Genomic DNA, 16211 nt, shown 5'->3' on the forward strand with positions numbered 1-16211 from the left:
TGTCCGACATAGAGAGTTTCTTTTCTGGCAGCTCGGAGGAGCAGCATGTTGCTGAGATCTTTGAACTTCACTTCATTGAATTATGATCTCGCACACCTCCATGAATGGAAAGAGGATGGGATGGGGTGACTGAGCTTTTAAGAAGCTATGTGACTTGAAGTGTGTTATCGAAATTTGCTGACAACACAAAAGTTGGAGATTTGCTGAACAGCTGCATAAAGACTTCAGGAGGATTTAATAATAATAATCTTTATTAGCGTCCCATGTAGGTTTGCAGTGAAGTTTCTGTGAAAATCCCTTAGTCTCCACACTCTAGCGCCTGTTCGGATACACTGAGGGAGAATTCAGAATGTCCAATTCACCTTTTAGCACGTCTTTCGGGACTTGTGGGAGGAAACTGGAGCACCCGGAGGAAACCCACGCAGACACAGGGAGAACTTGCAGACTCCACACAGAGTGACCAAAGCGGGAATCGAATCCAGGTCCCTGGCGCTGCAAAGCAACAGTGCTAACCACTGTGCTACCGTGCCGTCCAGGTTAAATAGGTTAAAATGATCAGGCAGGTGGTAAATTGTGGAGAAATAGGAGGTAATTTATTCTGGAGGAATATCAGTATATGCACATAATTGGAACGATCTTCAAATACAAATCAATATTCTCTGAGAGTGCAAATGGAGGTACATAAAGCCATTAAAAAATCAATAACATTTTGAGCTTTACAAATTGGGGCATTGAATACAATAGAAAATAGAAAATGATGCATTTCTGAAAGGCAATGGTTGGACCACAGTTTGAGTACTGAGTGAAGGTTTGGCAACACCATAAGGCATTGGGTGGGATTTTCTGGCCCCGCCCACTGCTGAGATCATCTGGTCCCATCGAAAGTCAATAGACCTTTGGCTAGGCTGCTGAATCTCCTACCACGGGGAAGGAAAATCCGGGTCATTCAAGCCAAAGAAAGCATATGGTGCCGATTCACCCCGGGATGAATCAGGGATGAGAAGTGTTACTTATGCGAAGGAGTTGAGATATAGAGGGTGAAATTCCCCAGTAATGGGGCTATGTCACCACACCCACGAAAAAACGCACACAAATCACTCTGGACTTACCTGAAGCAAGTCCAGGGATATTCTGCGATTTCCAGGGGGCTACCAGGGCCCCGGCGTGCTCCTCACAGCTCCAGCTGCCGATACGGGGCCCTGCACTTCCAGTCGGGGGTCCGCACATGCGCACGCCGGCGGCCTCTGTCGGCCACGCGGCATGACATGGCCAACCCACAACGCGGACCGGCACCAAGAAGATAGCCCCCCCCCCCCCCCCGCCAGATCGCGCGCGCCGGCTGATCGGTGGCCCCCGATCAGATCCCTGGCCGTCCTGGAGGCCTCCCCCGGCGAAGGATCCCCCACCAGGGTGGCCGCGGACTGTGTCCGCAGCCGTCATGCCAAGTGCCCACTGGGTGGAACCATGAGAGAACCACGCCGGCGAGAACTCGGGCAGTTGACTTTGGAGAATCACCACGGGGGCCTTTTCCAATGGCCCCACGTCGACCATGCACGCCCGATTCGACCGGAGAATCGGGGAAGCGCCATCAGACCCGATCGCGGGTTTGACGCCCATTTTCCGCCCCCGCGCCGAGCACAATTCTGGAGCGGCGTCTCGGAGAATCCCGCCCAGGGACTATTTCAGCTGGATCAGAGCCAGTTAAGAGAAGATTTGATGGAGTTTATTTTTTAATTATGAGGGTGTTGGTTTGGATGAAATCATAGAATCCCTACAGTGCAGAGGGAAACCATTCGGCCCAATTAGTCTGCACCAACCCTCTGAAAGAGCACCCTATCTAGTCCCACTCCCCCGGCCTATCTCTGTAACCCCATCTAATCTGCACATCTTTAGACACAAAGGGGAAATTTAGCATGGCCAATCCACCCAACCTGCACATTTTTGGACTGTGGGAGGAAACCAGAGCACCTGGAGGAAACCCATGCAGACACGGGGAGAATGTGCAAACTCCACACAGTCACCTAAGGCCGGATTTGAAGCCAGCTCCCCGGGAAATTAATATTTTCTTTGTTTTCGGTGTTAAGCGTCTACAGGATACAGTGCAGCAACTTATCAAGGCATCTCCCAAACCCATGATTTCCACCATCTAGAAGAGCAAGAACAACAACTACATGGGAACACTACTACCTCCAATTTCCATTGCAATCATAGCTTCAACATGTATGGTTATTCCTTGATCATCACTGGGTCAAAACTCTGGAACTCCCATATCTTTACAATGGTTGTGGTAGAGACCATTTAATTTTTGAGGAACACTACAACTAGTTGAGGAATGGTGAAATGTTTCCCCTATTCTTCTTCTCCATGTCTGACTGTAACTGTCTTCGGTAGTGAGAAACCAACAGAGTGGTGGGGTCTTCCATGCTCGCCAGGGGGTTTGAGTGTATTGCTCGCACCCCACTTGGTGGAATGCAACTGCGTAACATAGCTGTTTGGGAAGTCTCCACTGTCTTTACAGGTTCCAGTTTGCTTTAAAAATCCAACCAGAGAAAGAAAGATGAGAAAAAGCACATCCTTGTAAAATGAAAGCTGGATGACTATTTTCAAGTAGTGAAAAGTAAATAACATACTCTCTCCCTCTCCATCCTTTGTCACCCTTTGCCATCCATATGATACACACTGTGTATCCGCCCAAACCAGCTGGTTAACACAGATATGTCTGAAAAGACATCTCTAAAATCGACCAGGAAACAATGCGGAGTGAGGTTGTATTTCCCAGTGGCTTTCTCTCAACGAAAGCCTGGAATTTTAGAATCCAATCAAGTGATTACTTGGGGCTGCCTCATTCAATTCCTGTTGTTCCAACAGTTTTATTTCAATGGCCTTTAATAATCTCATAGTAAAAGCATAATATTTGTGCCTTGAAACTAAAAGCCATGTATAAATAATTGGTAGTCTGGAACTTTCTCCAATTATAGGGTAAAATGTTATTATGAAATCCATACTAATGAAACTTAAGCCCCATCACATACTGAACAGTATATATTAGTGAACTATTAAGTATAAACACATCTGCTCAAACCTTGATTGAATTCTGGTCCAGAACCTACATACTTTGAACACTTTACGTTACAAAATAAGACTCAGTTTTTTCAGTCTTTGTGTCAACAATAGAACCGGGGTGGAACATAGAATCACTGGCTCGGAGAATTTACTTTGGAGATGTTGATCTCAAAAGCACATGAATCCTCTCTTCTTGGCAGTGTTAATGCTGTGGTTGTGATCGCGGTGGAGATCCGGAGTGCCTGCCGAAGATATAAAACACCATCAGTTCGAGTGACCACTGATTATGGGTCGAAGTAACAACGGACATAATTAGCTCAGTCACCTGAAGTGAGTACGAGGTGGTTTGCATTTCCAGCTGCTGCAGCAACATTCCTGCTCTGAACAGGCAAAGTGCCAAATGATGGCGCAGCTTGATAGTCAAAGGAGAAAATAAAGATTTGCATTTCTATACCACTTTTCCATGACCATCAGAGGTTCATTTCAAATCACCTTACAGATGAAATATGTTTGAAATGTAGATGCCGTTATAATGTAAGGGAAAGACGTTTCACATTCATTGTCAAATATTTGTTTCAATTTTCAAAATAGGGATATAAGAATGAGAATAGGCCGTTTGGCTCATTACGTTTTTTGTTTATTTTTTTACAGCTCTGTACATTTGATCTGAATTCTCTGTCTTTTCTCCATGTCCTTTACTTTTCAAGGAAGTATTTGCCATACTTTTGAACACATGAAATAACTTTGTGCCTATGACCTGCTGAACTAGGATATTCCAGATTTTTACAGCTCTTTGTGTAAAACCACTTACCACATTTAACTGACAACCCAAAATATAAGGTAACGGAAGTAGTTTTTATGTGTTTCCCCCTCCAGTGGGGAGCCATACCTGCTGGGGGCACACATCCAAAGTCCAAAGATGTGCAGGTTAAGTGGATTGGCCATGCTAAATTGCAGATTCAATGGGCTGAATGGCCTCTTTCTGCACTGTGGAGATTCTATGGTTCTATATCGAGAAATAATCAAATGCCATCCAGAATCCGTTAAAATGGATGAGCAGACAGCTGTGAGCAGGGTTTTTCAGATGGAAGGGTTTCAACATCCCTGCCGTTCCCAGCAACCCCACAGTCTGTCCCTGAACTTCCCCTGCCAGTCTCGCCAACCTCATGTACAAATTGCAGGCAGGTCGAGGGTGGGTGGGCAGGAGAGCAGCAGGATGGCAACTCAGAGCTACAGAGCCCCACCCACCTGAAAACCCGTCAGCAGAGGGCCCAAGAATTCTGCCCCATAGAAAAGCTTTCAGAAAACAATGCTATTACTCCTTTGTCAGCTTGCAGCTTTACAGGTTCTCATTTAATGCCTCTGACGATTAATTTTACTACCATTTATGTTAAGAATATACATATGAGTCAAAAGTGATTGTTAAATTTGAATGTTTATCCACTTTTATGTTTCAACAGAGGAAAAGAATAAACACATTGCATCAGAACCTGTAATCTGCAGGATCTCTGTTGTAATTTCTCAATACTGATGATATCAGACAGGTGCTGGTGCTTAACACGTATCTGTTCTCAGAATTACACGTTACATCAGGTTTCTCAAGTCGGGCCAAGATTATAAAAGATTTGAGATTGAAATTTAGTCAGCCTGCTCAGGTGAATGTTGCCAGGTCTCAGCTGATTCATGAGATAGAGCAATATGTAGCAGGGCAAAGGGAGAGCTCCATCTCATGGGGAAGTGCACAAAATCTCAGCAGTGGTTCAGGCACAGATGGGCAGATCTCGTGCAGCATGGACACCAGTGACACCAATCATGGATGTGGCTACAGTGCAATTTCCCAATGAATGCCCTATCCCCCCAGATTGAAGAAAAAAATGGGGAAATTAAATAGACAGGGCAAAGGGTAGCAAGTAGCTTACTTTACAAAGCAGTACACTCTTGGATTCTGTGTGGGTAAGTGAAGGATGACACATTGCATTTTCATTTCCAAAAATAATTCCTAAATGTTGTAAAAACTATCATGCATTAACACTGCCCCCAAATCTTCAGATTACGTGGATGTTCTAGGATATCAACTGAGTTCCTGTCACATTCATGGGATAAGCATCTTGCCGGCCTTTTAAATAATTCTTTCCTGGCTGGAAAAAAACCCAGCTGAATAAACAAGGGCCCTGGCAGTTTTCGCTCTTTATTCTCATTCAGTATGTTATACCTTCAATATTATTTTTTCTTTATTTGATGTGAAAAATGAATATTGTTCATAGGCAATATGATTCTTTCTTTTGTCAAGTCATAATAAATGAACTCACATGCTGCCAGATCCAGAACGTTTGTATATTCATGTCCTGGAGTACGCACGCTGTTTGGTTGTTGCATATTACAATACAGCTGGACAGAATCATATATTCCTTAAAGTGTCAAAGAGTAATGCAATTACTATTGTGTTAAGAGTTTCCCGACAAATCATATTTCTAGTTCACTAAAATGATGACACATTAAATCAATTTGGAAGCTCTGTGCTAAAATTATTGATATTAATGGAAGTCTTAAAAGAAATACAACCATCACGGAGAGGATTAATATTCCTGGAGAAACTATTTCAGAACTTTGACTACCAGACCTTGAAATTTGATCGCACAGAATCAGGACACAATCCAAATGCAGATACATGCTTAAAGGGGCCAAGAAAAGGTCCATCGTAAATCTGTCCATCAACCACATTTGTATAGCATAGGCAAGCTGCATGTGTTGGTCATTACCCCTGAGGCAAGTTGCTCATCATGCCAGGGTGTGAATGAGATGAACTCAAGCACAGTGGAAGGAGACTGAGCAGTGACAGGCAGTGGCCCCAGTTACAATCTGGATCACTCAATACCTATATAAAGTGCTCATATGGCCACTGCATGCAGGGGAAAACTGTCACTCGCAGTCCAATTGAAGATCAGAATTGAACGAGACATCAGACCCTCAGTTTGCATGGATAATAGGCCTAAGACCAGTTTCAGGCGTATGCTCGAAATGACTGCAGGGCATCCTCACCAATGCAGTGCACTCAGCACACAATGAGTGAATGCACACCACTGAACTCTTTAGCACCACTTTTCACCTAACAAAGATTGGCTCAATGCAAACAAACTTAAAAAAAAGGTATAACACCAATGTAGACATGGAATAAAATTCTCTCTACTCTTCCCCACTTGTATGATACAACCAGCCTCCAAATAAATTTAGGATTGGAAGTTAGGAAAAAGTCCAGCAGATTAGCAAATTATCAGGATACAGGCTGATTGAGTGATGGGTTATTCAAGGTTATTCATAACCACATTAGTACAAGCTTAACCTTTTCAGAAGTGGTGCCCTTGCTGACAACAAACATTAATATCATCAAGAATAATCATCTCAGCAAAGGGCCGGTTAGAGTAGATAGATGAAAATGCCACACTTGGCAAGAGAGTATAATATAATAATAATCTTTATTGTCACAAGTAGGTTTACATTAACACTGTATTAATGTAGGTTTACATTAATACTGTGAAAAGCCCCTAGTCGCCACACTCCGGCGCCTGCTCGGGTACACTGAGAGAGAATTCAGAACGTCCAATTCACCTAACAGCACGTCTTTCGGGACTTGTGAGAGGAAACCGGAGCACCCGGAGGAAACCCACCTAGAAACAGGGCGAACGTGCACACTCCGCATAGACAGTGACCCAAGCCAGGAATCAAACCTGGGACACTGGCGCTGTGAAGCAACAGTGCTAACCATTGTGCTACCGTGCCACCCATATAGGGACATAGGGATTGTTTAGGGGGCATACCTTGGCATGGGGCATGAGGGGCTAAAGCGAAGTAGGGAATACCATTGGTGCGATTTACCGGCCTCGTTGCGCCCAACTTGGTGTCACAACGAGGCCATTGAACCTTGTGAGAGGCCGCCCGCAAAATTCGCAACGCTCAAGACATCTCGTGAGATTCAACCCAACCTCGCAAGACATCATGATCAGGATCTCGTCCACACTGGGCAAGTTCAAAATCAGCATATTTAAATGAGCCAGATTCTCCTGCCGCCCAGGAACTAAAGGCCTCCCTAGCGATGCTTCATCCATGTGCCATTTAGCCCTGGTCCACGCAAACATGGACCAGGCGTAACGGCACCTGAGGAATTTCCAGGACTTTTGGAGATGCCTGTGTGCTCGGGACAGGCAGGGTGACACCCTGGCTCTCCCTCTGCTGTGTTGGGCACCTTGTCACTGTCAGCCTTGTACCTTGGCACTGCTACCCTGGCACTGCTTGCTGCATCTTCCCCTTGTTCTTACTTGCTGCTTTCCGGATGCAGGGAGGAAGAAAGAAGATCTCGAATGCCTTGTATGTCTGGGCAGCTGACCATATAAACTTTGAGCTGATGCCCAGGCAGCAGGATTCTTCGACATCGCCGGAATGCCTCAGGTCCAGGGGATAATTGATGACACGTACATCGCCTTACATACACCGGGGCATCAGGGAGTGCCCTTCATTAACAGGAAGTGGTTCCACTCCTTGAACATTCAACTTGTGTGCAATCACCACCTCTGGATTATGCACATGTGCACACACGTCCCAGGGAGTGTGCATGACAGCTACACCCTGGGACATTCGGACATCCCAAGTCTCTTCGAGGACCACCGCAGGATGACGGGTTAGTTCTTGGGGGATAATGGGGACCTGCTGAGGTCTTGGCTAATGACGGCAGTATGGAGGCTTGAGACCGATGTGGAGGCCTGATATAATGAGGCCCATCTTGCCATTTGTGCTGACACGAAGTGGTGTTTCGGACTGCTCAAAATGCAGTTCCAATGCCTGGCCCACTCTGGTGGTGCACTGCAGTACACCACCCGGAAGGTCGCCTGCTTTGTGGTGATCTGCTGTGCCCTCTAAAATCTGGCACAGCAGCGGTGTGATGTGCTGGAGGAGGAGGAGGAGGGATATGTGGCCTTTTCTGAGGAGGAGCACAAGGTGGGGCCGGACCAGGAGGGGCTGGACGACGAGCCCAGGGAGAACTCGTGGGAGCAGCCAGACGAAGGAGGACACGCAGCGGCAAGGGTCCGGCATGCCCGGAGGACCAACGAGGCCCTCATCCTCACCCGCTTCTCATAGGACGAGCCTTAGTCCATCATCTCACCCCCTACCCCACTTTCCCCATCCATCCTTCCCCCGTTCCTACTTCCCCCACACCACCCTGCCCCCGATCACCCTCCGCAATCCACACATTCCACTCCCCCCACTAACCTGTTCCATAAGACCATAGGATGTAGGAGCAGAATTAGGCCATTCGGCCCATCCTATCTGCTCTGCCATTCAATAATGGCTAGTATGTTTCTGATCCTCATTCCCCTGCCTTCTCCCCATAACCCCTGATTCCCTTATTAATCACGAACCTATCTATCTCTGTCTTGAAGACACTCAGTGATTTGGCCTCCACAGCCTTCTGCGGCAAAGAGTTCCACAGATTCACTACCCTCTGGCTGAAGAAATTCCTCCTCATCTCAGCTTTAAAGGATTGTCCCTTTAGAACATAGAACATAGAACATTACAGTGCAGTACAGGCCCTTCGGCCCTCGATGTTGCGCCGACCTGCGAAACCCACTCTAAAGCCCATCTACACTATTCCCTTATCGTCCATATGTCTATCCAATGACCATTTGAATGCCCTTAGTGTTGGCGAGTCCACTACTGTTGCAGGCAGGGCATTCCACGCCCTTACTACTCTCTGAGTAAAGAACCTACCTCTGACATCTGTCCTATATCTATCTCCCCTCAATTTAAAGCCATGTCCCCTCGTGCTGGACATCACCATCCGAGGAAAAAGGCTCTCACTGTCCACCCTATCTAATCCTCTGATCATCTTGGATGCCTCAATGAAGTCACCTCTTAACCTTCTTCTCTCTAACGAAAACAACCTCAAGTCCCTCAGCCTTCCCTCATAAGATCTTCCCTCCATACCAGGCAACATTCTGGTAAATCTCCTCTGCACCCTTTCCAATGCTTCCACATCCTTCCTATAATGCGGCGACCAGAATTGCACGCAATACTCAAAATGCGGCCGCACAAGAGTTTTGTACAGCTGCAACATGACCTCAAGGCTCCGAAACTCAATCCCTCTACCAATAAAAGTTAACACACCGTACGCCTTCTTAACAACCCTCTCAACCTGGGTTGCAACTTTCAGGGATCTATGTACATGGACACCGAGATCTCTCTGGTCATCCACACTACCAAGAATCTTACCATTAGCCCAGTACTCTGTCTTCCTGTTATTCCTTCCAAAATGAATCACCTCATACTTTTCTGCATTTAACTCCATTTGCCACCTCTCAGCCCAGCACTGCAGCTTATCTATGTCCCTCTGTAACTTGTAACATCCTTCCGCACTGTCCACAACTCCACCGGCTTTAGTGTCATCTGCAAGTTTACTCACCCATCCTGCTACGCCCTCCTCCAGGTCATTTATAAAAATGACAAACAGCAGTGGCCTCAAAACAGATCCTTGTGGTACACCACTAGTAACTGGACTCCAGTCTGAACATTTCCCATCAACTACCACCCTTTGTCTTCTTCCAGCTAGCCAATTTCTACTAAATCACCCTGAATCCCATGCCTCTGTATTTTCTGCAGTAGCCTACCGTGGGGGACCTTATCAAACGCTTTACTGAAATCCATATACACCACATCAACTGCTTTACCCTCATCCACCTGTTTTGGTCACCTTCTCAAAGAACTCAATAAGGTTTGTGAGGCACGACCTCCCCTTCACAAAACCACGTTGACTATCTCTAATCAAATTATTCCTTTCCAGATGATTATACATCCTATCTCTTATAAACCTTTCCAAGACTTTGCCCACAACAGAAGTAAAGCTCACTGGTCTATAGTTACTGGGGTTGTCTCTACTCCCCTTCTTGAACAAGGGGACAACATTTGCTATCCTCCAGTCTTCTGGCACTATTCCTGTAGACAAAGATGACTTAAAGATCAAAGCCAAAGGCTCAGCAATCTCCTCCCTAGCTTCCCAGAGAATCCTAGGATAAATCCCATCCGGCCCAGGGGACTTATCTATTTTCACACTTTCCAGAATTGCTAACACCTCCTCCTTATGAACCTCAAGCCCTTCTAGTCTAGTAGCCTGAATCTCAGTATTCTCCTCAACAACATTGTCTTTTTCCTGTGTGAATACTGACAAAAAATATTCATTTAGCACCTCTCCTATCTCCTCGGATTCCACGCACAACTTCCCACTACTGTCCTTGACTGGCCCTACTCTTACCCTAGTCATTCTTTTATTCCTGACATATCTATAGAAAGCTTAAGGGTTATCCTTGATCCTACCTGCCAAAGACTTCACATGCCCCCTCCTGGCTCTTCTTAGCTCTCTCTTTAGGTCCTTCCTAGCTAACTTGTAACTCTCAAGCGCCCTAACTGAACCTTCATGTCTCATCTTTACATAAGCCTCCTTCTTCCTCTTGACAAGTGTTTCGACTGCTTTAGTATACCACGGTTCCCTCGCTCGACCACTTCCTCCCTGCCTGACAGGTACATACTTATCAAGGACACGCAGTAGTTCCTTGAACAAGCTCCACATTTCCATTGTGCCCATCCCCTGCAGTTTTCCTCTCCATCCGATACATCCCAAGTCTTGCCTCATCGCATCATAATTGCCTTTCCCCCAGATATAACTCTTGCCCTGCAGTATATACCTATCCCTTTCCATCACTAAAGTAAAAGTAATTGAATTGTGGTCACTATCACCAAAGTGCTCACCTACCTCCAAATCTAAAACCTGTCTCGGTTCATTACCCAGTACCAAATCCAATATTGCCTCGCCTCTCATTGGCCTATCTACATACTGTGTCAGGAAACCCTCCTGCACACATTGGACAAAAACGGACCCATCTAAAGTACTCGAACTATAGCATTTCCAGTCAATATTTGGAAAGTTAAAGTCCCCCATAACAACTACCCTGTTGCTTTCGCTCCTATCCAGAATCATCTTTGCAATCCTTTCCTCTACATCTCTGGAACTTTTCGGAGGCCTATAGAAAACCCCTAACAGGGTGACCTCTCCTTTCCTGTTTCTAAGATTAGACTGAGATTGTGTCCTCGGGTTCTAGCTTCTGCCACAAGTGGAAACATCCTCTCCACATCCACCCTATCTAGGACGCTCAGTATTCTGTGAGTTTCAATAAGATTCACCCTCATCTTTCTAAACTCCATCGAGTACAGACCCAGAATCCTCAACCACTCCTCATATGACAAATCCTGCATTCCGGGGATCATTCTTGTGAACCTCCTCTGGACCCCCTCCAAGGCCAGCACATCCTTCCTTAGATACGGGGCCAAAACTGTTCACAATACTACAAATGGGGTCTGACCAGAGCCTTATACAGCCTCAGCAGTACATCCCTGCTCTTGTATTCTAGCCCTCTTGACATGAATGGTAACATTTAAAAAAAAAATCTTTTTATTGGCATTTTCAAAATTATGTACATTGCCGTTCGTTTCATTTTTCGTACAGTCACAAAGGTTCCGTCTTGGGTTTCTCTATTTGCAATCTGTCTCCGCCTGGCTCAGCATACAATCTTCCTTATTCCCCCCCCCCCCCCCCCCAAACCCCCGGGCCTCCCTCGCTTTCCTCTTTCTATCTTGTCCTGGCTATTTCCCCCTGGCTACTGGGGCTCTTTATTTATTTATGTGTTGGCCACAAACAGGTCCCGCAACAATAGGGTGAATGGCTCCCATGTTTTGTGGAAACCCTTTTCCGACCCACGGATGGTGAATTTGATTTTCTCCATTTGGAGAGATTCTGATAGGTCGGACAGCCAGTCTGCAGCTTTAGGTGGTGCTGCTGATCGCCAACCTAGCAGGATTCTACGTTGGGCGATCAGGGAGACAAAGGCAAGGGCATCCACCCTCCTCCCCATGAATAGGTCTGGCTGGTCTGATACCCCGAAGACCGCCACTTTCGGGCATGGCTCCACCCTCATCCCCACCACTTTGGACATTGCCTGGAAGAAGGCTGTCCAGTACCCAACACATCTGGGGCAAGACCAGAACATGTGGGCGTGTTTGGCCAGGCCTCCGTGGCACCGTTCGCATGTATCCTCCACCTCCAGGAAGAACCTGCTCATTCGGGTTCTGATCAAGTGGGCTGCTCTATGTACCACTTTTAGCTGCGTTAGGTTCAGCCTCGTGCATGTGGAGGTGGAGTTGAACCTGTGCAGTGCTTTGCTCAAGAATCCCCACCCTATTCCGAACCCCATGTCTTCCTCCCATTTCATCCTTGTCGAGTCCAGTTCGGTGTCGGCCCTCTCTAGCAGTTGTTCGTTCATGTCACTCCAGTTCCCTCTGCCTAGGATGCCTGCTCTTCTAACAGTGTCTGTCATGGTGGTCGCGGGTATGTCCTTGTGTCCTTCCATAGGAAGTTTTTAAGCTGCAGGTATCTGAGTTTGTTGCCTTTAGCTAGTTGGAATCCCTGCGTTAGTTCTTCCAGTGTTGTGACCCTACCGTCAGTGTATAGGTCCCTGACTGTCAATGTTCCCCCGTCCTGTCTCCACCTTTTGAAGGTGGTGTCTGTGAGTGCTGGTGTGAATCTGTGGTTATTGCAGATGGGGGCTTTATCAGACATTTCCGTCAGTCCGAATTGCTGCTGTAGTTGGTTCCATGTCTGGAGGGTGGCTATCACCACTGGGCTGCTGGAGTGCTTCTTGGGCGGGGATGGGAGTGCCGCCGTGGCGAGGGCCCGGAGACAGGTCTCCTTGCAGCAGGCCTCCTCCTCACGCACCCACTCGGCCTCTGGCTCCTTTATCCATCCCATCACTCTTTCCGCCGTCGCTGATGAATGCTAACATTGTATTTGCCTTCTTAACTGCCAACTGAACCTGCATGTTTACCTTAAGAGAATCCCAAATTCGGACTCCTAAGTTACTTTGTGCTTCTGATTTTCAAAACCTTTTCCCATTTAGAAAATAGTCTATGCCTCTATTCTTCCTACCAAAGTGCATAACTTCACACTTTTCCACACTGTATTCCATCTGCCACTTCTTTGCCCACTCTCATAGCCTGTCAAGTCCTTCTGCAGCCCCCCTGCTTCCTCAATACTACCTGTCCCTCTACATATCTTGGCATCATCTGCAAACGTTGCAACAATGCCCTCAGTTCCTTCTTCCAGATTGTCAATACATATCATGAATAGTTGTGGTCCCAACACTGACCCTTGCAGACTACCACTAGTCTCCACTGCCATCCTGAAAAGGACCCCTTTATCCCCACTCTCTGCCTTCTTCCAGTCAACCAATCCTCTATCCATGCCAGTACCTTGCCCAGAACACCATGGGCTCTTAACTTAATTAACAACCTCCTGTCCGGCACCTTGTCAATGGCCTTCTGGAAATCCAAATAGATGACATCCACTGGTTCTCCTTTGTCTAACTTCCTTGTTACCTCCTTAAAGAATTCTAACAGATTTGTCAGACATGAACTCCCCTTGACGAAGCCGTGCTGACTCAGTCCTATTTTATCATGCACTTCGAAGTACTCTGCAATCTCATCCTTAATAATGGACTCTAAAATCTTATCAATGACTGAAGTCAGGCTAACCGGCCTATAATTTTCTGTCTTCTCCCTCCCTTCTTAAGTAGGGGTGTTACATTCACCATTTATGAGTCATCTGGCCCCCTTCCTGCCTCCAGTGATTCCTGAAAGATCACCATCAATGCCGACACAGTCTCCTCAGCTATTTCCTTCAGAACCCTGGGGTGTAGTCCATCCGGTCCAGGTGGTTTATTCACCTTCGGGCTTTTCAGTTTCCCCAGCACCTTCTCCTTGGCGATGGTCACTGCACTCACCTCTGCCCCCTGACTCTCTTGAAGTTCTGGCATCTCACTTGTGTCTTCTACCATGAAGACTGATGCAAAGTAACTATTCAGTTCCGCTGCCATTTCTTTGATCCCTATTGCTACTTCTCCAGCCTCATTTTCCAGTAGTCCAATGTCCATGATTACCTCTCTTACCTTTATATATCCCGCCTCCCCCCCTCCCTGCAGGGTCTGGGGAGCATTACCCCAGGGTGATGGGCCTGTGTCGGCACAGTCAATGGGTTAATATACAAGGCAGGAGGGTAATGATAACCCACTATGAGGTAAGCTCTGGTGCTCCTTAATCTATGCCATAGTTTTACTCCCGTCTTTCTGCTGACAGCACGTTCACACCCATCACCTGTACATGGCATGCATCGGGGCACCTGATCTAGGACCACTGTACCCGGGGGGGGGGTGGACAGGGGGAGAGGGGAACAGAGGGAAAAAGGGGGTGGGGGTGCAGGCCGGCCCACTATGCTCCACATGAACAGGTGTAGAACATTTTAATTGTGTACTTACGAAACCCTAACTAACCCTAGCTAATGGTGATGCCCCGCCTCCCGCCAGAGTTCACCCCCTCCTCCAGTCACCACTCAATTATCCTCAATCTTCTTAAGCTTCTGTGCTCTGCCAGTACATCCATGTGTCCCAAGGATGCGCATCAGAAGTGGGTGCAGACTTTTCTTTTCGCGCCCTGTGGCCTTTGATGCCCTGGCGGGCGCCCTCTGGAGGACCTGGGGCTGAAGGGCCTCGGCGCCTTACCGGTGATGCTGGCATTGTTGTGCCACCCTGTTCTGCCCGCTGACCTCCAGACATGCCAGGGTAAAAAAGGGGGATACATGGGAGAGCTGGAGACCGCTGCTGTCTCCCTGGTGGGAGGCTCTGGGTCAGCCTCCAGCATTCTTTCCTCCCGGATGGTGCCTGTAGGGCCCTGGGGACCCTACGGGACAGAGTGGCAGCTGGAGTGATCTCCAGAGGCCCCTTTGTTATCTGGCCCCGCTGGCCGAGGTGGTTCCCCATTGCCTGCATGGTGTCGACGCCCTCAGCGATGCTCCTCAGTGACTGGGGAACACTCTGGAGTGCCTCAGCAATGTCCACCTACATCTGGGACACGTCCCCCCGTGACTGGGATATGCTGTCAAGGCCCTGAGCCATGGCCATCATGACTGAGCCACGTATTGGACACCAGCACTGCGCCCGTAGCCTTTAGGACTCCTCCAATAGGCTATGCACTTGCCGGAGTGTCGCTGACATCTCCTCCTGAATCTCACAGCCACATCCCAGCGTCTGCATCCGGAGGCTCAGCATCTGACTGGGTCCCAGCTGAGTCCTGGGGTCCAGCAGACCTCTGACCCTGGAGGGTGGCGCTGGGTCAGAGGGGTGTGTGTGTGGAACCAACTGGTGCCAGGTCCCTGAGGGAGACAGTATCTTGGCGGCCGTCAGGGTACACTACGTAGGCGTACTGCAGGTTGGCGTGGAGTATCTGTACCCTTTCAACCAACGGGTCCGCCTTGTGGAGTCGGACGTGCCTACGGTGGAGTACGGGTCCTGGAGCTGCGAGCCAAGTTGGGAGCGACAACCCAGAGGTGGACTTCCTGGGGAAGGCAAAGAGACGTTCATGGGGTGTGTCATTAGTCGCAGTGCATAGGAGCGACCGAATGGAGTGCAGTGCATCGGGGAGGACCTCCTGCCAGCGGGAGGCCGGGAGATTTCTGGACCGTAGGGCCAGCTGGACGGCCCTCCAGACTGTCTCATTCTCCCTCTCCACCTGCCCATTTCCCCGGGGGTTATAGCTGGTCGTCCTGCTTGTGGCAATACCCTTGTTGAGCAGGAACTGGCGCAGCTCATCGCTAATGAATGAGGATCCCCTATCGCTGTGGACGTAGGCGGGGAAACTGAACAGACCGAAGATGGTGTTGAGGGCTTTGATGATGGTGGCAGACGTCATATCAGGGCATGGAATGGCGAAGGGGAATCTGGAGTACCCATCAATCACACTGAGGAAGTACGTGTTACGGTCGGCGGAGGGGTGGGGCCCTTTGAGGTCCACAGTGAGGCTTTCAAAGGGGCAGGAAGTCTTCACCAGGCGCGCATGGTCTGGCTGGTAGAAGTGCGGTTTGCACTCTGCTCAGACCTGGCAGTCCCTGGTGACTGTCCTTACTTCCTCGACGGAGTAGGGTAGATTGCCGGCCTTGATGAAGTGGTACAAACGTGTGATTCCTGGGTGACAAAGGTTGTCGTGCAGAGTCCAGAGTCGGTCCA

The 16211-nt window shown here is 48.1% G+C and overlaps 1 protein-coding gene across 1 annotated transcript in view; it reads right to left on the reverse strand.

The window, feature by feature from the left end:
- Positions 1 to 2635: 2635 nt before the first annotated feature.
- LOC140409404 (uncharacterized) overlaps positions 2636 to 16211 on the reverse strand; it is a 37758-nt gene continuing 24182 nt past the window's right edge. Inside the window, exons 7-8 of the mRNA XM_072497848.1 lie at positions 5373 to 5471; positions 2636 to 3305 (exon numbers count right to left, since the gene is read on the reverse strand). Of these exons, the coding sequence (XP_072353949.1) occupies positions 3232 to 3305; positions 5373 to 5471 (173 nt within the window). The 3' untranslated portion in view covers positions 2636 to 3231. The remainder of the gene's footprint in view (positions 3306 to 5372; positions 5472 to 16211) is intronic.

The sequence above is a fragment of the Scyliorhinus torazame genome, chromosome 3 (genome assembly GCF_047496885.1).
Source record: "Scyliorhinus torazame isolate Kashiwa2021f chromosome 3, sScyTor2.1, whole genome shotgun sequence".
In the NCBI taxonomy this organism is placed as follows: Eukaryota; Metazoa; Chordata; class Chondrichthyes; order Carcharhiniformes; family Scyliorhinidae; genus Scyliorhinus; species Scyliorhinus torazame.